At 45.1% G+C, this 27,281-nt stretch overlaps 1 protein-coding gene across 1 annotated transcript in view; it reads right to left on the reverse strand.

Moving 5' to 3' along the window:
- The window catches only part of LOC138301524 (slit homolog 2 protein-like), a 348,568-nt gene that overhangs the window by 31,386 nt on the left and 289,901 nt on the right, over nucleotides 1–27,281 (reverse strand). Inside the window, exon 5 of the mRNA XM_069242038.1 lies at nucleotides 23,342–23,422. Coding sequence (XP_069098139.1) covers nucleotides 23,342–23,422 — 81 coding nt within the window. The remainder of the gene's footprint in view (nucleotides 1–23,341; nucleotides 23,423–27,281) is intronic.

The following is a 27,281-nucleotide window of genomic DNA, read 5'->3' on the forward strand; positions in this document are numbered from 1 at the left end:
GGTTTTTTTTTGCCAGTGTTTGTTACAATGTTGAGGGCCTGGTAGCTCCCAAAACAATAAAGTGTTACAAAAGCCATGTCAAAACAAGGCACGCATTGATGAAACTAAAAGACTTATAAAAATGTCAGATCAGTTGGCTTTGTCAGTGTTTGTTTATTTTCATGCTTCCCATAATCGTGTTGAAAATGGTTACACTGATTTTCCATTAGAAATATTTTTGGGAAATACTAGCATGCATCAAAACATTTTACTAAATGACACTTCATTTGCATCTAATCAGAGAGCATTCTGGGAGCATTATACTTAGCCTCATAGCCTAAACTTTTCAAACATGTGTATACACTTTTTGTTTTTTTTTTGTACTGGAACCAATGTCAGTAGTGAAGTGTGACCTTAAAACATTTATTTACAGCACTCACCCTAATAACGAAGGCTTTCAAATAATGAACCATAAATACAAGTTCGAACAGCATTATCTTTTGGAAACACATTACCTCAACTGCAGAGAGTTCCACTCTCTGTAAACAGGCAGCCAAAGGGTTTGTGCTGCAGAGGGTTGGGCCTACTTGTCCCAAGGACAAAGTAAACATATAAACTTGTTGCCCTTGACCCCAAATAGGAATTCCACATCCCTGACTGGGATGAAAAAGTGAAGGCATTTTCGGGATACATTTTGAATTGGTACACAAACGGTCACTGTATTTGTAAATCTGCAGACTTAACACCAAATGCTCCAAAGGCATTGAACACAACCCTGGAAATTTCCCTCATATAAACTCTTCTCATTGAAAGAAAAGATGGTGTTGGAATGGGCATCTATACACACACAGCCGCCAGGTGGATCTTAATGGAGACATACTCAAGACGTTATTGTGCCAGCTAGAACAGACTGGCACAACTGTTTTACGCCTTGCCCTAAATCAGATGCAGTCCCCTATCTTAATCCCAGAGACAAAATAATTTCCTTTTGGCTTGATACATTTTGCAGGAAACAAGGCTCTAGCCTGGGCTATGATTCCATGACAGTCTTTTGAAGCCATGCAGATACGCTCAAGGATGCTGAATCGCGGTTTAGGATCTTTCCGTTCTCTTTTGAAAGCAAACTCGGCACGTTCCTAGAAATGGCATTGTTTCTGGGGGATGGATGGGATCCTTTTGCTAGTAGGCCTATGCTGGAGCTATTAGTATTAGCCTATTGGCTATGCAGTGGTGTAAGTAATGTCTCGAACCATGAGGCCGAAAAAACATCTCCCTTTGACTGTGAATGCCACTGCCCACCCAGAAAGTACTGGCAGTTCATCTTCAATGGTGCTGTAAATAGGTCTAATGGTGGTTAATCCCATCACTGAAAGATCGTGCTCACATCTTCCATATGTAATTCACACCTATGCTGATACACCTTCCGACCTGCTGGGAGTGTTTGCTCATGTGCTGACTATGCTGGAAGGTGCTCATCTGTAGAAGAGATTAGGTGATGTTTCATCAATCCCAGAGAAGTTGTGCTTCTTCCAACAGTGGAAAAGGAGATTTCGTGCCTCTCTGCTTACAGATATAAAACATGGTGGTCATACTGTCCATTCTTAATGACACAGGCAAGTTTGTAGTTATGAACAAAACCCCTTTCAGACCACCTCGAGTTCTGAAATGTTCAGGTTAAGGTTCAATTGGGTTGCTCGATTCCCTCTTGCCTCCAACCAACTACAGAGGCATCTATGGTCATTACACAGGTCTTGTAATAAGTAGGACCTAACCTTGACCCTTAAGGTTCCTTGATCTTGCTCATAACATTAACCTGGCCATCAAAGTATTGAATCCTTTAAGCCAGTGTGTCTAACTCCACTTGCTGAGCATACATCTTTAACCGGCAATACGAGATCAATATGATGCATGAGAATAACATTCCCAGCAAAGAGTTTAAGCATTGTTCGGACGTCTTCAGTGTCTTTATCTGATGAGTGAGGGATTATGAATGAAGAATGCTCTCCTCCAATGGAACAACTATGCTTTATTTCCTATTTTAGATAGCCCACAGGAACTGAATGTAAATTGTCAGTTTTAGATGGGAATTGACTGTATTGAGGGGCCTTAACTTGAACAGTTGCATACAGGCCCCTGTTGAACTAGTTGATGTGTATAAGGTATCCCTCTTAAACATCTAAACAATCAGGTAAGGCAAGATATGATGCCCTTGGTGACGGAGGAAAGCTATCACTGGTGCCATGCATGGTGCTTCAGGTGAATTTGTATATGGAAACAATTGTTCTGCACATGTAGACAGGCCCTGAATTCTCCTTCTTGTACTGACTGCAGTACCTCTTGCAGTTTTACCATCCTTCATCACTACTTACATATATATTTATTGCGCTTTTCTCCCTAATTGTCTTAATCAGGAAAATCCTGCAGTAAAACGACCTGTTACCGGAATTTGAGGGCTGAGTTTCATGCCCCTCTTTGCTAGTAAGTGCTTTTCTGTTGTGGTACCTGTAGAGGCTTTCTGACAGAAATGAGAATGTTACATTATTTCATTAGGTTCACTACCCACTGTTTATAAAAAATACCTTAGAGACACCCCACTTTGCCTTTATGTTTTCGCAACCTAGGTATAGTTAAAATACTTATGAATGTGTAGTCTGGGGATTATTGCCCATACACCCTATAAGGTGTCGACATGTTTAAGCTTCCAAGAAACAGCTTCTCAGAGTCATCAGGAGCAATATCTTTCTCTGCTGTGGGTTATTATATTGTTCTTCTCTAACAGGCAGGTAATGTATAAAAGGACAACACATAACGAAAACATGTAGGGATAATTTGCCAGCTAGAAGATGCTCTTATTAGTACCCTTGGTAATACTCTGGGTGCTGCTTTATAGGGATATAAAGAGACCCTGCAGTCACATTTACTCCACAGGTACTATGTAGCATTAGCACCTAATAGGGCTCAACTGGATGAACCAGGACATCAGGACCATGATAGGCTCCCCTGGCTCTTGCCAACAAACTAAGATTTACTTTTCTGAGAAGCCGAATTACTTTCTCACCTGGCAAAACTGACAAAAGAGTGTGGGTATCATAATGATTTTGTCCTTTTGGGTACTGTGCATATTGAAGTTTTTGGCTCTGTCTATATCTCCCTGAAATAAACTTGGATACTGCAAAAAAGGAAGTTCTCTGTTTTCTTGGCCCTCCCACCATTTTTAGGCCATGACCATTAGGTCAAGAGGTTGCCCGGGAAACAACAGTACAAAGAAGTGACAACCTAGTGGAAGACTGTGAATGACAAATAATAGCAAAAGGAGCCCGGTCACTGTACATTCAATTTTCCTGTATCTTTCTACTAAACCATCTGTTTGAGGATGGCATGCAGAGGTCTTAATTTGGTGAATTAATCTCAAAACAAAACTAGTCTCTTGGTTTATCTCGATTTCTTTAATTCATTCCTCCCATGAAGAGAAATTAACCAGGACCTGTGCTAAAGTAGACGTATTTATGTTTCTCAAAGATACATCTCTTCGGAATCAGTAAGCAAGTACACTAACACTAGAATGTGTTTGTGATCACAGGCAGATGGTTTCAATGAGCCAAGCAGATTCATTCCCATCCTATTTTACTATGCCTGCAACAGTGACAAGTAGGAAAGTTGGAGGCGAACCTCTTTTTTTTTTTATCAAAGGAAGATTGCATAATTGTTAATGAAGAAAGGACTCGCACCCTTTTCCTCTGTCTGTATAAACTCCAGGCCTGTAGAAAAGGTCGTAATATACTTTCATAAATGGAAAGCGCCTCCTTCTTGAGAATGAATGACGTGAAGAACATACTGGGGGATGACCCAGACAGAAGCAATCATCTTGAGGATTTGGTAGAAGCAATTCTATATACCAATTATATTATTTGAATAAATTGGGGTTTGTTCTGGTAACATCACAGGGGTCACTAGCCTAGGCTGGCACATGCAAAGTCTGAGATCTACCCCTCGGGCTCCAGTGGTTCTCCTTGTAAAAGGGATTGTCCATGTCAGAACCCCTTTCAGGGGGCAATGGGACAGGCAGGAGGTACTGGTGGCAACCATAGGGGTTGATGCCTCTTGCCTTTTACTCCAGATGTCCCAGAGCCTGACGTACTATGGATTCTCAGTAACTGGGCCAAATGCACCTTGACTCTCAGGTTTAGTGTGGTCTGAGCAGTCCAAGGATCCCTTGTGGGGTGTGGGGGGGATTGGGTGGCGGGGAATTCATGCTCATAACTCTAAACGCATGCAGTGGCAGCAATAAATCATTGTTCAGCCAAACACTCACTTTTATGAAAAAAGAGAAGTAATATATTTTTACCCGCTACCCACACAGAGGAAAAATACAACATTCACATACAATTACACAATGCCCCTTTGCGGTGGGGACTCTAGTGTTTCCTTGGCAAATCCCTGTCCCACTATCTCTTTGCTTTAGCAATAGTGGTTATTCCCATTCACTATTGGTAACATCAAGGGCATGCCCTACTAGCAGTCCAAGTCTTAAGAGTTCACTGTGACTCTTAATTAAAAGTCAACAGTGTTCTAGTACCACAGTGCTACAAACAGTAAGTTTACCCGGGGCCAACAGGCCCAAAACCAGTCTTAACCACAACCAGCAGTTGTGAAGCGTTTGGAGTTTGTGAGTGTACCCTGTCTGCCCGCATGCAGTGCTCCAGCCAAGTTCAGGTAAGGCAGGCACACGCAGCCCAGGAGCATGTACTCAGCAGGTGAAGAGTCTCTAACTTGCAGTCGCACTCCTGAAGCAACTGGATGCTTTCAATGCCTCTTCCTGCAAGGTAAGTGTTTGTTTGGTTCCAAATGGGGGATGGCTACGATGATCCTGTCCTGGGTCCCTTGCCTGAGTGATGGTGCACCCACTTTATCCTCACTTCTCCAGCCGGGCAGAACAATTGACATTCCCTGGTGCTCCCAGTGACCCCTTCCAGCATATGGGGATCACTGCAACTCACTATCCATGGGCTTTTGCCCAATCAGCAAGGTGATATTCTCCACAGCGGGCCCTCCTGGCACAGTGGAGGACCACTTCCCTATCGCACAGGCTTACAGCCCCTTTCCTCACAGCAGTCTTCCGCTGGTGGCCTTTCCTAGTAAATGGGGTTGTTGCTTTGCTACTGCACGGGGCTACTGCCCCTTTACACACGGTAGTCTTTGTACAGCGACCCGTCTGGGATATGCCACACTACCATGCTCAGGCTATGGCCCAACTGGCACAGCACGGAACATGGCTAACTTCGCGGTGGCCCACTCCGGAATACAGGGGTCACTGATTTGTCCTGCAAATGGGCAACCACCCAATCACTGCTGCATCTGTTTCCAAAAACTTTGCACAGGGAGTCCACTCAACAGGGCTCCCCACTGACCTTTGCTCCCTCCAACACTCTCCTCTCTCTCACAGGGTACATTGGCCTTAGCAAGCTGGCAGACGCTAGTGCTCCAGGGCAGGTAGTCTTGGATTCCCTGTGTGATGTTGCCTCACCGAGCAGGGAGACTACCAGGCCTTGGCCTCCAGTCCTGATCTTGCAGAGCCTCCCCTCCTCACACAGCCTGTCTGGCTGCTCAGCAGATGACAATTTTTATGGTCCCAACCCCTCCTTCCTCTAGTCAGTTTCCAGTCACCAAATATGATTTAGGGTTTAGCATTTGAAAGTTTATGTTGGGGTTCCACTTGTGTTGAAGTGTCCACTGCTGTGCTCCCTCTTCCTCTTAAAAAGCAGTCTGTCACAGCAGGAGTGTATCAAAATCCCACAACACAGGCCACAGGAGTGACTAGAGTTCATACCTGGATGTCAGCCACAGTGATTTGTGCATCAAAAGGTTAGCCCCCGGTTTCCAGACCTACTCTTAATGATTCTCTTATCATCCCCATCTCCTTTCAGAGATGTGTCCAGGCCAGACAGAGGTGTGGAATTTAATAAACTATCTACTTGTCCATGGGACAGACTGCTCCATAAATGTACTTGTCCTGATAAAAAATGACACTTGTCCGTTTGGGGGCCACATAGTGTAGTGGCAAATCATGGTAGCAATCTCATTATACAAGAGGTATGTTAATAGCCTCTCTGAATATGCCAAGGGTTAAACTATAGTAAGGTTTGAATACTTGCAATTTCCTTATTTTGCCACCTTTCTGCAAATCTACTTGCTGTGGCTCGAGGTACTGGTAAGTTCCAGGATTGGAATGTCCTTTTGAGTCTTTGCAAACCTACTAAATTCCACATTTTAGGGGTTTTCACAGGCTCTTCCTTAATCTTTATCCATATACAGAAAACTTGTACATATACTCCTGACAAGGGCAGAAGTGAAACTTCTTCCAGGGTTGGGAAAAAAGTGGTTGGAAGGAAAGTGAACATGCAAATGCTCAACAGATTTTCACATGAGCAAATCTACAAATGCACATTTGTTTGTACTAAAATACAGTTCACAAAGATTTTCTGGGAATACAATTTCCTGGCCTACTTCTATAAATTATTCTGAATAAATAAAGAATTTAAATCCACACTAATGGGAGGACATTTACCAGGGGCGCACTTTTGAGACTTTTTTTTAGAACAGGGCCTGAATTAGTTCTGGCATTAACAAAGACCTTTTGTTTTTATTAAAATGCTCTCTCTTGCTATCTATTGGCTAGCTTCACTATGAGCCACATCATTCTACTCTTTCAGAAGGAGCATACTGCCACATTAAATAGTTTTATTCAGTGCCAGGGATTACCTACTGTGGCATTGTGTGCTTTTTGAGACCAAACATATTTGTGGTTTTTGCCAATGCTTGTTATAATGGTGAGAGCCCAGCAGCTCCAACAACAGTATTTTATTTTTACAAATACCGTGCCAAAACAAGACACACATTGACAAACCAAAAGGCTGACCACAAATGTCAGAATGCTTGTTTATGTTCATGATTCCAATAATCTTGTTTAAACTGGTTACAATGATATTCCATTTTAAATATTTTTTCGAAATACTAGCATGCTTCAACACATTTCCCTAAACGACTATGAAAGAAATGGTACCTACAATTTCATAGTAAAGCTAAACTTTTGTTTTCCTAGTTCCATTTTTGTGTGAAGAAATCTAGCTTTCAGATTTCTGCAAATATTTGCATCTAATCAGAGAGCATTCTGGAAGCATTATACATGGACTTCTATTGTTAACCTTTGCAAATATGTGTACACATTTTTATATAATACTGCAGTGCAATAGTGCAGTCTGAGCTTAGAACATTTCCTTAAAGCACTCACTCTAATAACAAAGGTTTGGCACTAAGGAACCTTAAATACAGGTGTAAACAGCATTAACATATGGACACAAATATTACTTTAACTGCAGACAATGCCCCTCCCTGGTCCATCATGTGGTACTGTAAACTAGTAGCCATAAGGTTTGCTGCCAATTGCTCACTCTGAACAATGGCCACTGAAGAACAAGTTACTTACCTTCAGTAACAAATTATCTGCTAGACACATTCTAGTTGCAGATTCCTTACCTTAGAATTTCCCCCAGGCATCAGACTGGATCCGGCGATTTTTATTTGAGCAGTACCTTTGCGCGCTGCCACGTGGCGTCGGTCAACTCCGTGTCTGCCGGTGGCGTCATGGCCGCTGTGATGGCATTGCGGTCGTATATAGGAGTTTTCTCACGACTTTCCATGCCAGAAGTGCAGTGCCTTGAAGAATACTGAGATTGGTGCCCCAGACCTAGGGCCCTGAATGGGAGTCCCTGTCCCTAGAAATCAGTTTGCAGAGTGGGGAAGATGGATGGATCGGTGTTAGACCTGACAGCCTTAGGGTGGTCACCCCTAACTTTTTGCCTGCCTCCCTCCATGTTTGAGACACTGTTTTTGCTGGTTTTTAGACTCTGCGCACTTTACCACTGCTAACCAGTGCTAAAGTGCATATGCTCTCTCCCTTTAAACATGGTAACATAGGATCACACCCAATTGAGCTATTTAGTTTACATATAAGTCCTAGTAGAGTGAATTATATGTGCCCAGGGCCAACTAAAAGCTACTAGTGGGCCTGCAGCACTGATTGTGCCACCCACTTCAGTAGCCCCTTAACCTTGTCTCAGGCCTGCCATTGCAAGGCCTGTGTGTGCAGTTTCACTGCCAATTCCACTTGGCATTTAAAAGTACTTGCCAAGCCTAAAACTTCCCTTTTTCTACATATAAGTCACCCCTAAGGTGCCCTAGGTAACACCTAGGGCAGGGTGCTGTGTAGGTAAAAGGCTGGACTTGTACCTGTGTAGTTTACATGTCCTGGTAGTGTAAAACTCCTAAATTTGTTTTTATACTACTGTGAGGCCTGCTCCCTTCATAGGCTAACATTGGGGCTGCCCTCATACATTGTTTGAGTGGTAGCTGCTGATCTGAAAAGAGTAGGAAGGTCATATTTAGTATATCCAGAATGGTAATACAAAATCCTGCTGACTGGTGAAGTTGGATTTAATATTACTATTTTAGAAATGCCACTTTTAGAAAGTGAGCATTTCTATGCACTTAAATCTTTCTGTGCCTTAAAGTCCACGTCTGGCTGGGTTTAGTTGACAGCACGTTGTGCATTCACTCAGACACAACCCAAACAGAGGATACTCAGCCTCACTTGCATACATCTGCATTTTGAATGTGTCTTTCTGGACTGGGAGGCTGGAGGGCCTGCTCTCACACAAAGGACTGCCACACCCCCTACTGGCACCCTGGCAGACAGGATTGAACTGAAAGGGGACCTGGTGCACTTCTAAGCCACTCTTTGAAGTCTCTCCCACTTCAAAGGCACATTTGGGTATAACAACGGACCTCTTCCCTACCAACTCAGACACTTCCTGGAGAAGAAACCTGAACCAGAACCTGCACCCGGAGAAGAAGAACTGCCTGGCTGCCCAAAGGACTCACCTGACTGCTTTCTGAAGAGGACTGCTGCCATGATGTTGCCCTGCTGTCTTGCTGCTCTCTTGCTGTGCTGCTGAAGTGCTCTCCAAGGGGTTGGATAGAGCTTGCCTCCTGTTCCCTGAAGTGTCAGGACCAAAAAGACTTCTCTCCTGCAGCTGAAATCCCTGTGCGGCAAACATTCGATGCACCGCCTGCCAAGAACAACGCACTGCCTGCTCGCAGTGAAAAATTCACCGCACACCGAGACCGGAACGACGCAGCCTAGACTCCGTGTCAGAAGATCGACGCTGCGCCTGCGACTCATCCAGAACTTCGATGCACGGCCCTACTGGATCTCCGCAAGCCGACTCAGAACGACGCCACCCGACTTCCTGAGAGGAATCGACCCACGCCTGCCGTGCGGAAGAAAATTCCACGCATCATCTACCGGAATCAATGCAGCCCCTGTGACTTTGCTCTGCAAGCCCAGGATTCCACGCATCGTACCCGGGGCGTCTGAAAACCCCGCAACCCGAAGAGGATCCAAGTCCGCACGCCGGAAATCGATGCAACGTCTTCCCCGCGTGGAAAATAACAACGGAAGTCCGTGTGCGAAGGGGCGAAACCTACGTACACTCACCGTTTTCCACGCACCTCCTCCTCTGCGGTCCCTTGCAAGGATTTTTCAACACAAACCAGGTACTTTGCCCTGCAAGAGACACTTGTTGTTTCTAGGAGAACTTACAACACTTTTTATTGCTTTTACAGTAATATTTCAACTCTAAGACATTTGATATCACTTTCATTGATATCTCTACATTTGCTTATTTCATCTTTAATCGTTTTGACCTGCATTTATCCAGATAAATATTATATATTTTTCTAAACACTGTGTGGTGTATTTTTGTGGTGTTACATTGCGGTATTGTATGATTTATTGCGCAAGTACTTTCCACATTGCCTTCTAAGTTAAGCCTGACTGCTCAGTGCCAAGCTATCAGAGGGTGGGCACAGGATAATTTGGATTGTGTGTGCCTTACTCTGACTAGAGTGAGGGTCCTTGCTTGGACAGGGGGTAACCTGACTGCCAACCAAAGACCCCATTTCTAACAATTGGTAAGGAATCTGCAGCTAGATTATGTCCCTACCAGATAATTTGTTACCAAAGGTAAGTAACTTGTTAATCTAATAGAGACTTCTAGTTGCCGATTCCTCACCTTAGAATAGATACCCAAGCAATACCATCCCTGGAGGTGGGTCTGCAAACTAAGATCATACTAGGAAGTTCTGCAGGACCAAACAGCAAAAATAGCCGTCCCTGTGGACCTGACTGTCCAGGCAGTAGTGTTTGGTGAATGTGTGCAGGGATGCCCACGTTGCTGCCTTGCACATGTCGAGGACTGGAACTCTGCGTACTGACACAGTGGTTGCAGCTGTTGTTCTGGTGGAGTGAGCCCGCAAACCCTCAGGCGGTTGCTTCTTAGTCAAAGAGAACAACCTATCTAGAGATGGTTGTCTTCTACACTACCTTTTCTTTCTTCACACCCACATAACCCACAAAGAGTTGATCATACACCTGAAAGTCTTTGGTACGATTGAGGTAGAACGCTACCGCTCTTTTTGGATCCAGCCGGAGGAGTCTCTCCTCCTCACAAGAAGGATGTGGGGGCAATTAAAAAGTAGGCAAGGTGATGGATTGGCCTACATGAAAGGGCGTGACCACTTTAGGGAGAAAAGAGGCCCTAATACAAAGCACGTCTTAGTCAGGATGGACAGAGATGAAGGGTGGCCTCCAAGAAAGAGCTTGTAGCTCACTCACTCTCCGTGCAGAGGTGATAGCCACAAGGAAGGCTGTTTTTAATGTGAGGAGCCGAAAAGGACAACTATGAAGAGGCTCAAAAGGAGCACACATAAGGAAAGTATGTACTAGGTTCAAATCCCACTGGGGCATTATGAACAGGGCAGGTGAGAACATGTGGTTAGGACCTATAAGGAATCGCTCCACAATGGGAGATTTAAACAAGGAGGGTTGATCAAGAAGTCTGAGGAAAGTGGAGATTGCAGAAAGATAACCCTTAAGGCTGCCCGTAAAGAGTGCTGCTGGGCAAGAGAGAGAATAAACAAGAGGACCTCAGACAGAGGTGCAGAAAGGGTATCAATTGTTTTGTTGGTACACCATGACACATAGATATACCAATGACAGACCTATACTATTTTGGTGGAGGGATGCCTGGCTGCAAAGATAATATCACAGATTTAGGGCGGAAGGTCGAAAGCCGTCAACTGCCGCCGCTCAGTCTCCACGCAAGAAGACTGAGACTGGACAGGTTTGAGTGGAGAACCCCTATCTGCTGCTGCGAGAGAAGATCCTCCCAAAGAGGCTGTCTGAGTGGAGGATTGATGGCCATGCTCAGAAGCTCAGGATACCATCCTCTCCGTGCTCAGTCCAGAGCCACAAGAAATACTTGGGCCCGGCCGTTCTTGATCTTCTTGAGAACTCTGGGTAGAAGTGGTATTGGTTTAAAGGCGTACAGGAGGCCTGAGTTCCACTTGAGATGAAAAGCGTCGCCGAGCAAGTACCGCCTTTGAAACTCCAATGCGCAAAACAGCTGACATTGCTTGTTTTAGGCAGAGGTGAACAGATTTAAAGAGGAGACCACAACACAACCTGACAGCACAAGGGTACTGCTCAAAGAAAAATCTACAGATCCAGTGTGCCGCCTGGTTGAAATTCTGATGTGAGGAATCTGTAACAAGAAGTCTCTATCAGATTTGCCAATTATGATGAGGCTACCTTTTAAGGTCTCTAAACCTATGGAGGCATAGGTTTTGTTCACTCTGAACAATGGTCACTGAATTGAAAATTATGATGTGGCTATCTTTTAAGGTTTCTAAATGTATACAGAAGGGCTTTCATCATATAGGTACAGTGCATGTAGTATTTAATGATGGAATGCAGCTACAGTGACAAAAGCTATTTTCACTATTGAAGCTGTAGCTGTCCTATGAGAAACAATAATTTTCAGATACAATAATATGTTTTTTCAATTGGGATAAGCTACAGTGGCGATTAAGCCACTATTTTTAATACTTATTAAAATTCCAATTCAATGGTGTAGTCAGATTTTTAGTAAATATTCAGGTAAAATTACTTTTAAAAAGATACAGTAGACCTGCCTGTACTTCCAGCTGGCTAATTACCATTAGCCAGCAGCTGGACCCTATCAGTGCTTCCCTTTAATGAGGTGTGAAAACTGCTTCTAGGGCAGAAGAACGAGTTACTTACCTTCGGTGATGACTTTTCTGGTGGATACATTAGCTACCTGTGGATTCCTCACCTAATGAATACTCCCACTGCGCCAGCATTCTATGGAAATCTTCTTCCTAGCTTCTGCACGTCGACGAGGACGTCACATTTGCCCACGCGACGCCATCTGACGTCATACAGGCAATAAGAGGTCCTCGCCGACGTGCCGACGTCAGTACCAACATTTTTTACGTGCCTGAGAACAATAATCCAATGAGATGAAAGAAAATAGCAATATTTCATGACATTGTAAACAACACATCATTGCGAGAAGATGGACCACTAATTTAATTTAAAAAAAAAAAGAAAATCTTTTAAAACAAGTAAATAAATATATAAACTAAATATATATATAGATAGATATATACAAATGCACATATATACATAATCTACACCAATCCTCAAAACCAAGAGGAGCACACTCAAGAATTACTTGGTTAGACCAAACAGGCAACGGGGAGGCGGGTGGGACCGTGAGGAATCCACAGGTAGCTAATGTATCCACCAGAAAAGTCGTCACCGAAGGTAAGTAACTCGTTCTTCTGATGGATACAACTACCTGTGGATTCCTCACCTAATGAATAGAGTCCCAAAGCAGTACCGCGCTCGGTGGTGGGTGCCTGAATGGTCAAACCAAGAAATCCTGCAGCACTGACCGTGCAAAATGGCCGTCCCTTCTGACCTCAGAGTCCAAGCAGTAATGCTTTGCAAAAGTGTGAAGGGACGACCAAGTTGCGGCCTTGCAGATGTCGACCACAGGAACACCTCTGGCCAAGGCCGAAGTGGCCGACTTAGCTCTGGTGGAATGAGCTCTAATACCATCAGGAGGATCCTTCTTTGCCAAAGAGTAACACATTTTAATGCAAAGAACAACCCACCTGGAGAGTGTTCTCTTGTGGACTGCCTTTCCTCTCCTCTTTCCCACGTATCCGATGAAAAGCTGATCCTCCAGCCTGAAATCCTTCGTCCTGTCTATGTAAAAGCTTAACACCCTCTTTGGGTCCAAGCGATGTAGTCTCTCTTCTTCCTTTGAAGGATGAGGCGGAGGATAAAACGTGGACAGAGTAATTGTCTGGGCCAAATGAAAGGGTGAAACAACCTTCGGAAGGAAAGCAGCCTTGGTCCTCAACACCACCTTATCCCCATAAAAAGTTGTATAAGGGGGTTTTACAGATAAAGCCTGCAACTCACTCACTCTCCTTGCAGAAGTTATAGCAACCAGGAAAACTGTTTTAAGAACTAACAATCTTAAGGGGCAAGAATGCATAGGCTCAAAAGGGGACCCCATAAGGAAAGTTAGGACCAAGGACAAATCCCATTGAGGCATAACGAAAGGATTTGGAGGAAATGTATTCATAAGGCCCTTCAAGAATCTAAGTACTATAGGAGATTTAAATAACGAAGGCTGGTCTGGAAGGCAAATGAAGACTGACAAAGCAGACAAGTAACCCTTAACAGTAGCCACTGCACAACCCCTCTGTGCTAAAGACAAAGCAAAAGATAAAACATCTGACAAATGAGCACGTAAGGGATCAATCTGTCTCTCTCCACACCATACCACAAATTTAGACCACCCATTAGCGTAGATAGATTTAGTGGAGTGTCGCCTGGCCGCTAAAATAACATCCACTACATCAGGCGGGAGAGAAAAGGAACTCAGGTTGCCCCGCTCAATCTCCAGGCATGAAGGTGCAGACTCTGGAGGTTGGGGTGTAAAACCTGCCCCTGCGACTGCGAGAGGAGGTCTGCCCTGAGAGGGAGACGGAGCGGAGGGCACAGTGAGAGTTGGAGAAGGTCGGAATACCACACCCTCCTTGGCCAATCCGGAGCAATTAAGATTACTTGGGCCCGGTCTTGGCGAATTTTCCTCAACACTCGAGGAATCAAGGGTATGGGGGGAAACGCGTAAAGCAACTGGTCGCACCAGGTTCTCTGAAACGCGTCCCCCAACGCTCCTTGCACCGGATACTGGAGGTTGCAGAATAACGGGCTGTGCGAATTCTCCAGGGTGGCAAACAGATCTATCCGAGGAAACCCCCACATCTGGAAGATTAGACGGACTTGATCTGGATGGAGACGCCACTCGTGGTCGGCCGAGAAATGGCGACTGAGACTGTCCGCACGTACATTCAAGACTCCGGCCAGATGATTTGCTACCAAGCAAATCTGATGGTCCTTTGCCCAGGACCATAGTCGAAGAGCTTCTCTGCAGAGAAGGTACGACCCCACCCCTCCCTGTTTGTTTATATACCACATTGGGGTAGTATTGTCCGTCAGGACCTGAACCGACTGACCGCGAAGGGATGGGAGGAAGGCCTTGAGAGCCAGACGTAAAGCCCGTAACTCTAACAGATTGATATGAAACATCTGTTCCTGTGGAGACCAAAGCCCTTTGATCTCCAGGTCCCCCAGATGAGCTCCCCACCCTAGAGTGGAAGCATCCGTTATGACCGTGGTCACTGGTGGAGGCTGCGTGAACGGCCTTCCCCGGGAAAGATTGTCGTCCGCAATCCACCACTTCAAATCCGTGGCAGCATCCCTGGAGATCTTAACAGAACCTTCGAGATCTCCTTTGTGTTGAGACCACTGCCTTCGGAGGCACCACTGAAGAGCCCTCATGTGCCAGCGAGCATGCGTGACCAACAGTATGCAGGAGGCAAACAGACCGAGCAGACGTAGGACCTTGAGGACTGGAATGACCGCTCCACTTTGAAACATTGGAACCAACGCCTGAATGTCTTGAATCCGCTGAGGCGGAGGAAATGCTTGATTCAATGTTGTATCCAGTACTGCCCCTATGAACAGGAGGCGCTGAGAGGGCTCTAGGTGAGATTTGGGCACGTTCACCGAAAAGCCCAGGTCGAACAACAACTGGGTTGTCGACTGCAGATAATGCAACACAAGCTCCGGGGACTTGGCTTTGATCAACCAGTCGTCCAGGTAAGGGAATACTGCTATCCCCTTCCTCCTGAGCTCTGCTGCAACCACCGACATCACCTTCGTGAAGACTCGAGGTGCCGAAGTAAGACCAAACGGGAGGACCGCAAACTGATAGTGCTGCGACCCCACCACAAAACGGAGATACTTCCTGTGCGACTTGAGTATCGGGATATGAAAGTAAGCATCCTGCAAGTCGACAGACACCATCCAATCTCCCTTGTTCAGCGCCAAAAGCACCTGAGCTAGGGTCAGCATCTTGAACTTTTCCTGTTTGAGGAACCAATTCAAGATCCTTAGGTCCAGGATTGGTCTCAACCGACCATCCTTCTTGGGAATCAGGAAGTACCTTGAATAACAACCTTGACCCTTTTCCTGCTCTGGAACCAACTCCACCGCGTCCTTTAAAAGGAGGACTTGAACCTCCTGTTCTAACAACAGGAGGTGTTCTTAGGAACAATAAGATGGGCGGGGCGGGATGGGGGGCGGAAACTCCCGAAAGGGAAGGGTGTAGCCTTTTCTCACAATGCTGGTAACCCAGGCGTCTGATGTAATGACCTCCCACTTGTGAAGAAAATACAGTAACCTTCCCCCTACAGGAGAGGAGTGAGTGGGAATTGGTGGAAGCCTAAGGCTGCTTCCCCTGCTGCACCCCTCCAGAGGAAGAGGAAGAGGGAGAGTGCTGCTGAGAGGCTCCCCTGGTACGAACCCTACCCCTCCCTCTAAAGGATCTATAGGTGAGAGAAGAGGTAGGCTGTTGGAATTTCCCCCGAAAGGAGGAAGAGGATGAGCCACGACCAAATCCTCGAAACCTCCTAAAAAATCTGGAGGAAGTAGAAGAAGTGGCTTGTAATCCTAACGACTTGGCCGTGGCCCTGCTCTCCTTAAACCTCTCCAAGGCAGAATCTGCCTTGGCACCAAAGAGCTTGTCCCCATCAAAAGAGAGGTCCAACAGGGTCGACTGCACATCTGATGAGAACCCTGAGTTGCGAAGCCAAGCCTGTCTTCTCGTAACCACAGCCGTGCCCATCGCTCTAGCCACCGAGTCAGTTGTGTCCAACCCAGATTGGATAACCTGGGTTGCAGCAGCTTGAGCGTCTGACACGAGATTCAACAGCCCTGGAGGAACCTCTGTATGCGTAGATGTTATTTCGTCCATCAGAGCATAAATGTACCTCCCTAAAATACACGTAGCATTGGTAGATTTTAACGCCATGCTACATGACGAGAACACTTTCTTGGATTGCATATCCATCTTCTTGGAGTCCCTATCCGATGGCACTGATGGAAAAGACCCAGGCGCAGATCTCGCCGAGCAGGAATCCTGGACCACCAAGCTTTCAGGCGTTGGGTGTCTTGTAAGAAAGCCAGGGTCAATTGGTGCAGCCCGATACCTCCTGGCCACAGACCTATTGACAGCTGAGGAAGATACCGGCTTCTTCCAGACCTCCAACACAGGTTCCAGCAGCGCCTCGTTAAACGGCAAAAGAGGTTCTTCTGATGTAGAGGCCGGATGTAATACCTCTGTCAGCAGATTCTGCTTCGCCTCAGTTACCGGCAAAGGCAGTTCCAGGAAGTTAGCTGCCTTCTTTATCACAGCATGAAAAGTGGCCGCCTCTTGAGTATACTCCCCTGGAGATGACCAGTCCCACTCAGGGGAAGTATCAAGGCCACTAGCGGTGTCCAGCCCATGAAGACCCTCGCCAGAGTCCTCAATTTCTCCTTCCTCCAGGATCTGCTGATACTCTTGTTCTTCCAAGAGACGGAGAGCACGTCTCCTCGAGTGCAGCCTCTCCTCAATCCTCGGCGTCGACATGGCGTCAGCAGATGTCGAAGAACGACGCCGATCACCGGATCCGTCCGACGCCGGGTCAACAGGCGCCACAGGAAGCTTCGGCGCCGAACCAGGAGTCGGATGAAGAGAAGACTGCTTCGGAGTCGCAGAAGGCCCAGACGGCGTCACTGGCCGAAACACCAAAGCCGCTGGAGTCGAAACTTCCGGAGCCGAAGTCCCTGGAGCCACCGGAGCCGACACCGGCGCCGAGCCCACGTTCCCCAGGGGGAGAAAGGGCATGAAGGGTGCTGGTCGCAGCGGAGCCGGAGCACCCAAGCTAAAAGCCAAAGGACCCGAAGGCCCAGCCGGTGCGCCACCTGGAGCCATCTGCTGAAAGATGGAAAACATTGCATTTAAAAATGCAGTATTATTGGCTCCAGGGGCAGGAAAAGCCGGATACTGGGGTGCCTGGATCGAAGGCGACACCGACGCCGGCCTCGACGTCTGCAACGTCGGAGAGAACATTTGAGGCTGTGGCACCTCAAATACTGAAGGCGGCTGGCCCGAAGAACCAGGTGAAGTCGGCGAGGCTGGAGAAGGCAACGGCGTCGATGGATGAGGAGTGACTGTGGGACTGACTTCCCAAGGCTTACGACGCCGAGTCGATGGTGACCTCGACCGAGACCTCTCCTTACTCGACCGGCGGCGGGAGTCTCAATGACACCGATGAGACTTCGGCGAGGAGGATTTTCTATGGTGTCTCTTCTCCTTTTTCTTCGACTTCGCCATAAAAAGTTTGGCCTCTCGCTCCTTCAGGGCTTTCGGATTCATATGCTGACATGAATCACACCTGGCCACATCATGGTCGGAACTTAAACACCACAAACAGTCCGAATGTGGGTCCGTAACCGACATCTTGCCCCCACACTCTCGACAGGGCTTAAAACCTGACTTCCTCTGAGACATAGTAACCTCAGAGAAAAAACACAGCCAAAAACACACTGTAACTGCCGAACAGCAACAGTAGCTCCCTCGAAGATAACCATTTCGAATGGTACGGAAAAAAGGGAACTGACGTCGGCACGTCGGCGAGGACCTCTTATTGCCTGTATGACGTCAGACGGCGTCGCGTGGGCAAATGTGACGTCCTCGTCGACGTGCAGAAGCTAGGAAGAAGATTTCCGTCGAATGCTGGTGCAGTGGGAGTATTCATTAGGTGAGGAATCCACAGGTAGTTGTATCCATCAGAAAAAAAGGTTTAGGCTTTCAGGCATGAAGACCTGGAGGGGAGGAATGTAAATTTTCTCAGGCCAAGAAGGACAGAAACTTCCTTAGGTTGAAAAGGACCAGGACAAGACCTGCCCATTCACAGTTACGTGTAAAGGGATACCTGAGGAAAGGAAGCCTGTTGTTCCATAGGCCATCTGTCACTTGGTAGGCATCAGGCTAGTGGGAGGAAGAGCTGGTCCCAAAACCAGTTTGGTGTAGCTGAAGAGGAGGGGAATGCTAATTTCTTTTAAAAAAACACCCCCAGCTGGCTCACAAGCTCCATACAGGGACGGAAAGACTGTGCTACGTTGGCTCGGAATAGTGCACTGTTGGATAGTTTACAGTAATCCAAACAAGATGTGCTGCAAATGTGGGAAATGTTTCCTCTGGGAAGCTTTTTTACATTGGACAGAGTGTGTCCAAGAGTCAACCCGAACCCACTTGCTAGTGAAACTGGAACCTCACTCACAGCCAATCAAGACCTGCAGAAGACAGAAAAGGACTGGACTTGCTCTTGGAGACATGTGTAGAAATCTGAAGGACTGGACCTGCTCCCAAATTTACCCTGGACTAAGAAGTGGACTCCAAGGGGGAGATGGTTGTTCTTCCGTGTGGCTAGAGTCAGAGAACAAGTTGCAAGAGGCCTTTTCCCTGATGTTCCAAGATGATCACTACCAACTGGAACTGGACTGGACCCTGCTGGTAGCATCTGCTGGAGTGGGTGCTAGAACCTAAGTACTAAGTTTCATAGGTCCTGCAAGCATTAAAAGTGACCAAGAGAGCTGCTTCAGAAACTTCGAAAAGCTGGGACTTTGAAAATATCTGGACATTCAAGACCTCCGGACCGTTATCAAACCTCGTGTCAAAGGCATCTTAATTCAATACCACTTAGTCAGCTAGTGCTTCAGGCTTATCTTGTTGAAGAATTCTGAGTTCCATAAAGAAAAACTAAGGTACAAATCTTGAGCGGGTGAAGGCACAAAAAGTATTTGCCCAACACAGGGACTATGTCGGATGCAAAATTTGAATTTCTCCCCCTCTGAGCTTTTCCTGCCAGAACAAGTGGCTTCAGTGGCTATCTGGCTTCGAGAGGACTTTGGTGACCAGTAGACAGGATAACAGGTGCACTAGCAGCAGCTTTACCCTTGACTGTGTTACTATAGGGAACTGCCTTTCTCTCTGACGAGGTGAGCTTGAATATACCCTGTTAGTGTGTATGCTAAGTTAGTGTGTTCCCCCAATGGAGAAAACACTTCAGGTATGAGAACATTAGGCCTCATTAGTAAGAATAGTATGTGTGATTAAGTAGGCAGGGAAGGACAAGAACCCTGAAGAAGGCTGATTACCTGTATGGGCTGTACATTCAGTCAAAACATGTCTAAGTTTTAGAGTAACTGCACCATGGTAGTTCTCTGTTTACCCCTGTCCTTGGGTTTATACGATACTGAAAGTTGGCAATAATTGAAGGAAACATTCTTTCGGTATATCCACACGATAATTTTGACTAGACCCCTGCACTATTCCAGTAAAACACTTATCTGAGAACTCCCTTTATAGGTTGAGTTCACCACAGAGGTATTTACCTACTCTGGTATGGTTAAATCTCCTATGATGAATCATGGAACGTTAAGATGTCGGTTAGGTGACCTTTACTGAATTGTCTATAGCTTGCCGGAACATTTTCTGTGTTTCTATTAACTTAAAGAACGTAAGCTGCTTCTGCCAGAGTACTATATGTGTATGTAATTGCAAGGACTGCAGATAAAGTTTGCAACCTAGCCTGTCTGGAGGATTTCGATATCCATTTCAGGGACTAAGCTAGAAAGGAGAATCTTTGAACGGGATGAGCCTGTTTGGTGTATCTGACCCACAGTCCATTGCAGTCAGCCTGATATTGCACATAGGTCCTGATCAACTGCAAACTGTGACTGCTGATTGGGACTTTACTTTTTCTGGCACTTTTTGTCTTAAATCATAAAAAATTCATAGCAATTTTGTTGTTTTATTGTCATTTTAATCATTACATTTCTATTTTTCAGAACAGGTTGTAGGATTTTTATTGCATTTTGATTGTTTAATTGTTTTGTTATTAGTAAGTAGTTTACACATTTTCATTTGTTAAGTCTTTCTTGTATGTGCCATAGCAACTAAGGGGTTGACACAGGTTTAAAGTACTGAAACGATGTTTGTGGTCCAATTCATGTTCACCACGAATATTAGCTCACTTTCGCACACTGTGAGACAAAACGGGATTTAGTAAATGCTGTAAGTGCACTTTCGAACTTGAATCCAGTGTTTTAACTTCACTGGTACCAATGTGAAAATCGCCTCCCATTAACCTCTGGATGGTCTTGGGCCCTGCGAACCACACCTCAAACTTCCCCTAACAGGTATAAGCTGTGTTAAGTGATAGCTTAGGTTCTTGGTGTGCTTTATAATTTGACCTAGACAATAACGAATTAAACCGCTCTGTTTCTTTGTTGTTCTGGCTTTAAAAACCCTGACAGAGACCCGACAACGTTTTAGAATATGCTCTGTAAATGAGACCATTTTAAGGCATCTGCCAGGCGTTTAACTAATCTAAATGTTTGGTGGGCTTCTACCAAAGGATACTGAATAATGCCGTCTAGAAGATCAGTTAACAGGTTAAGCAAATCACTGAGCTCATTTAAGGTACATACCTCAAGTTTGTGTTATTTCTATATGAAGAGGGCTGAAAAAAAAAAGATTACTTAGCCTCCAATAATGCTTTTCTGGTGAATAGAATACTCCATCTGCTTGTAGATTCCTCCCCTTATAAATATTCCAAGGATCAGACTAGTTCTGGAAACTCTTGAAAACAGAAGCTCCCTAGAGCCATCAGTCGCAGATTCTACCACACATGAGAGGACAACACCAACTATGTATGACGCAGCCTGACATGCAGGCATCAGTTCCTTCATTTTTCCCATGCCCAACTGAACCTTGTGGAAAAGGACACACACAAGGTCAGAAATGCTAGTAACCAAACCTACAACAGAACCCCACCCATTACAATACCATGGGCTCTTATTACACATCATCACTACGTCAGAAGGGGAGGAGGGATGGTATGAGGAATCTATGAGGTATAATATCCATCAAAAAGTGTTAAGGAAACTTGCTCTTCTGATGAATACTTCTTCACAGATTCTTCATCTTATGAATGAGTTCCAAAGTAAAACACATCCCATAAAAGAGAATCCCATATAGAAAATAAACTTCTCAACAGGCTCCAGACGGTCAGGGAAAGGTGCTGTCAAGGAGTAGGACCTCTTCTTGGAGGAGGAAGGGGACTTGTACACATATGGTAAGCCTAGGGACAATCATCAGGCACCAGGCTCTACATACAAATGATGGCGTAGGGTTGAGGGGGTCAGGGAATAAAATCTGCCACACTGTTTGAACCCTGACACCTGAGGAGTTGACATTTGACTTAGTTGCTTGCTGACAAAGTTAAAAGAAACTGGTAAGAAGCAAAGAGGCGGCTGGACCTACATCATTTAGGTGTGGAAAAACAGGAATTGATGCCAGCGTGCCAGGCAGCATAATACAGTCCGTGTGGTCATGTCTGGGCAGCAGAAGTTATGACTGGAGCCGCATAGCACACCTGGCAGCACTGCTTGGGATATTCGTATGGTGAGCAACATGTGGGAAGAGGCATCCTTCAGAAATGCTGCTATTAATTTATCATCCCAGCTTCACACATGTGATGGATCGGCATGTTAATAAAAGGAATGGAAACAAAAGAAGCATTAACATGGAACTTAACTGTTTTCTTCGATAAAGCTTTTTATGTGTTAAAGTTTTCAGTGATGGTTGTCCGTGTCAATGTTAATGATGATGGGCATCGACCTCCACTGTTCTTTGTACAATTCCATGGGTGGGACCTGCTATGTAAAAATCAATAAAATATTCTTCTGCATGAGCCATATGAATCTGAGCAAGGGACGCCTTTGTAGGGCTGTTAAAGATACCTTAATATAGGATTGGCACACGTTATCATTAAGATAATTATATGGAGATTTCATGACAATGAAAGGCATGCGACACAGAGAAATATTTATTGATGATTTCAGCTATCTGATCTGTTAATATCATCATGAAATATCGTGAACTATTTCATTCATAAAATGTTTTAATTTAATATTTGACTCAACCAATTTGAAACAAAGTGTTCCTAATCAAATTATAGATTTTCTTTGCCCAATGTAAATTAGAAATATCACAAATACCCAACAATCTGATACTCATACTGATTATTAAAGCAACCCTAAGGCCTGGAAAAAAAGTTTTAGTATTGTGACTGTAACCAAACTCACAAGCAGGAAGTAAATCTTTGAAGTTATCAAGGTGAAATGTGCACTGAATATCACACTAATCATTATACCATTTAGAAGAACATGTATACCTTTTTCTATATTCACTCTTTCAGACACATAGGGGGTCATTCTGACCCTGGCGGTAATTACCGCCATGGCGGAGGTCGGCGGTAGCACCGCCAACAGGCTGGCGGTGCACCGCTGGGCATTCTGACCGCGGCGGTTCAGCCGTGGCCAGAAACGGAAAGTCGGCGGTGTCCCGCCGACTTTCCGCTGCCCTTGAGAATCCTTCATGGCGGCGGAGCGCGCTCCGCCGCCATGAGGATTCTGACACCCCCTACCGCCATCCAGTTCCTGGCAGTTCTCCCGCCGGGAACAGGATGGCGGTAGGGGGTGCCGCGGGGCCCCTGGGGGACCCTGCAGTGCCCATGCCAATGGCATGGGCACTGCAGGGGCCCCCGTAAGAGGGCCCCAAAAGGAATTTCAGTGTCTGCCTAGCAGATACTAAAATTCGCGACAGGTGCAACTGCACCCGTCGCACCTTCCCACACCGCCGGCTCAATTCTGAGCCGGCGTCCTCGTGGGAAGGGTGTTTCCCGCTGGGCTGGCGGGCGGACTTTCGGCGGTCGCCCGCCAGCCCAGTGGGAAAGCCAGAATGACCGCCGCGGTCTTTTGACCGCGGAGCGGTCTTTCGGCGGGAACCGCGTGGCGGGCGGCGACCGCCGTCCGCCGCGGTCAGAATCACCCCCATAATCCATAATAACGATATAAATACTGCACTATTATTTCTCATACATTAGTGCAAATGGCAAGAAAACTTACAAAGACGCCAAAAACTGCATTCCGTGCCATGCTTCAAATGTTCCATTAGTAAATTTTGTCAGCTTATTATCCGCAAGGTTTCTGAGGGGAAGGAAACACATGAGGAAATAATGTAATGCCTTTGCAGCTCAATATTTTGCCAATAATACCTCACTCTGATTGTGTTTGTTATTTAACGCAAGAACAAACAAGCAGTCGTGCATGGGTGCTACCTCTAAGTAAACCGATTTAGGCTGCATACTTCAGAAACACGCAAGTCCTTTCTGAGAAAAAAGGCCAAGTGATACATTCGACGATTTAATTTTGACTCACTGAAGTTTTTATTAAACAGCCGGAACAAGATCCAAGATCACAGAGTAAGACTTTTTGATCCACAAGGTGGGGTCTTCCTGAAGTGGGCCATGGCTGGAGTGCCTCTCGCACTCAGTGCTTCCCTGGGAATGGGGGCTTGCTTTTTTATTATAATAATATCACACTTTCCCTTTTGTCTCTCTAGAGTCATTGGGGGTGATTTTAACCTTGGCGGACGGCGGAGGCCGTCCGCCAAGGTACCGCCGCCAAATGACCGCACTGCGGTCAAAAGACCGCGGCGGCCATTCAAACATTTCGTCTGGGCCGGCGGGCGCTCTCCAAAAGAGCGCCCGCCAGCCCAGAGGAAATGCCCCTGCAACGAGGACGCCGGCTCAGAATTGAGCCGGCGTAGTTGCAGGGGTGCGACGGGTGCAGTTGCACCCGTCGCGTATTTCAGTGTCTGCAAAGCAGACACTGAAATACTTTTGGGGCCCTCTTACGGGGGCCCCTGCAGTGCCCATGCCATTGGCATGGGCACTGCAGGGGCCCCCAGGGGCCCCGCGGCACCCCCTACCGCCATCCTGTTCATGGCGGGTTTCCCGCCATGAACAGGATGGCGGTAGGGGGTGTCAGAATCCCCATGGCGGCGGAGTGCGCTCCGCCGCCATGGAGGATTCCCCCGAGCAGCAGAAAGTCGGCGGGGGACCGCCGACTTTCCGCTTCTGACCGCGGCGGTTCAGAATGCTCGTGGGAGCACCGCCAGCCTGTTGGCGGTGCTCCCGTGGTCGGTGGCTGTCAGAATGACCCCCATTATCTCTTACTAGACCTATCATTGGCACTCAAAGTTATACCTGTGATCCATCACTGGGCCCTATTTCTAAATCCGGGGTTCAATTAATTTTTCTCCTCTGTTCCAAAGAGTGAGGAGACAATGCATCAATTTATTCAAATTAATTACAGAGTAACTTGATGGTCACACATTTAGTTCCAGAGACAAACTTGTAGTTCAAAGGGCTTTATTTCAGACTCAAAGTCAAACTTACATAGAGGAGTCTCAAAAAATCATACTATAAATGTACAGAATAACCAAAGGAGAAGCAACACGTTGCACAATATGAAATTTAACTAACAGAGAGGAATGGCGGCATGAATCCACATAGAAATTAAAGTTCAATCGATGTACTTAAGTAAGGCCCGCTCTAGCTAAAGACAAAGGGAATCTGAGAGTACCACCAACTAAACCACACCTAAATCTTGATTCTTCTGAGGGTGATTTCATAGGCAAATACCTATTTCAGTTCAAAAACATAATCACAAATCACAAGTTGCTAATTGACATTTAAGACTTCTGAAGTTCTAGCGTTGACCTTGGTACACTCTCAAGCTTTAAAATTTCACAAGAGTTAAAGCTGCCAACACAGGTTACACCTCATGTCTTTGAAAAACGCTCCTCTGCCTTTTCTTATCTTCCTGACAATGAGCTCCCTATTACTTCGGTCCCAGATCCTGACACCTGCAGCTTTATGAAAACATCCAAAAAAGCAAACTTCACCTTGAAGGTTAGAACACAAGAAAGAATATGGAGCTTCACTCCAGCCAAGCTAATTAGACACAAATGCACTTTTCAGGTTAAATGAATACTAGGGGCCACATGTTTCAAGCTTTTTTGCATTCGCAAACAGTGCGAATCGCAAAATTCGGCCATTTGCAAATGCAAAAATGCCTTTCACAATGTATGAAAGGCATTCGTTGTGCAATTTTAAAGAATCGCTAAAATAGCGATTCCTAAAAATTGCGACCCCATTTAGAGAATCGCAAATTGCGATTCTCTAGATTGGAAATCGCATATAGAGGATTCCTATTTGCGATTTCCAAAGCACGTGTATCAAGCATTTCCTAAATACGTATTGGGCAAATTTTAAAAATGCATTGTAAATGCATTTTTAAAATTGACATGTAGCGCACACATGCCCCTAAGGCAGGTGTGTGCTTCACATGTCTGTAAAAAATGTTTTGGGGTGCAGCAGAGGGGGCCCAGAACCCTGGGATTTGCATTTCCTAATTTGCAAATTCCTAACTGGAATTCAAAATTTGGGAAATGCAAAACAATTGCACCTATGGGCCTACAGGTGCAAAGGTGAAAATGGGGTTGAATTCTATTTGCGATTCAGTAATAGCATTTGCGAATTTTAAGAAATACCATTTTGCATTTCTTAAATAGCGATTTCTTAAAATTCACTATTTAAGAAATGCAATTGTTTTTTTTTATACATCTGCCCCTATGTCGCTCTTATGTCTAAATATAAAATTATTATAAAGAATAATATTTCTAAAATACACTAACATTCTTTCAAAATGATTGTATTGTATTGTAATAGTATTTATATAACGTTTACTACCCCTTACGAGGCATCAAAGCGCTTTTCGGCGAGTAGCACGCTACTCCGGAACCCAAAGGGAATTAGTGGTGGATTAGTATAGGGAAATAATAATTTGAGCCGCAGACATGTGAGTTTGTTAATTGGATTGACTGGAGTAATGGAGGGGTGGAGGAGGGAAGAATCCAGAAGTGTTAATTGGGAGTTTATAGTAATAGGATTTAGGCTTGGGATGACTAAAGGGGGGATAGAGGAGGGAAGAGTCTGTGGAAAGGGTTACGGACATAATAGTAGCAGGAGAGGTTTTGGATGAGTTAAAGGTGAGATAAATGAGGGAGAATGTAGTAGGGTTGTTTGAGAGATCATTGTAGTAAACTGAGGTTTGGGTGAGTTAGATGTGGAAGAGGAGGGAAGAGCTTAGGCAGGGTTATTTAGGAGATGAAAGTAGTAGAATGGATTTGAGATTAGTCATAGTGGGAATGGAGGATAGATTGATAGAGACATGACATATGGTGATGGGTAGACAAAGTAAAGCTTACAAGAGAGTAAAAATATAATATTTTTTATTTATATTTTTTTAAATATATATATATATATATATATATATATATACACACATTTATTATTATTTTAATTTAATTTATTTATTCTTTATTATTATTAATATATATATATTTTTAGATTTATAATTTGAATTTTATTTATAGATTTTATTTTTATTTTATTTTATTTTTCTCTAGTACAGGAGGACTAGAGTAATAAATAAATAGATATGCAAGTACATAGTAAGGGAATATATGTCGAAGGAATGTAATAATGGGTATAATATGAGAAGAAAAGTAGTATTGTATAAACACAGACTTTCATGATTTGTAATATTTGAAGTTAATTAATAAGTGTACTTTTCTAACATCCGACAAAACGTGGCATGCATGAACCTTACCTGTGCAATTGACTCATGTGTTGCAGTGCATCACGTTAAATGAAAGCATCTCTTCATGTTATATAAGAAAATACCCACTGCTTCATTTTCATGTTTTAAGAGACGTAGTGGCACAGCCAAGCTATGCTCTGTCAATCCTCCCTCTGGTGACTATTAGAGTCATCTAAATCCCTTTCATTCTTGAACAAGACTCTCTAAAACCTGGTTGTTTTGAACAGTTTTCACCTTGACTCCTACAAACGCTTCATGTCATCATAATATTTACATTGACTATCTTCCAATTCAACATCTGCTCTCTTTCTCTTCAGAACGCTCTGAATCCTCCTTC

This window comes from Pleurodeles waltl, chromosome 6 (genome assembly GCF_031143425.1).
Source record: "Pleurodeles waltl isolate 20211129_DDA chromosome 6, aPleWal1.hap1.20221129, whole genome shotgun sequence".
Classification (NCBI taxonomy): domain Eukaryota; kingdom Metazoa; phylum Chordata; class Amphibia; order Caudata; family Salamandridae; genus Pleurodeles; species Pleurodeles waltl.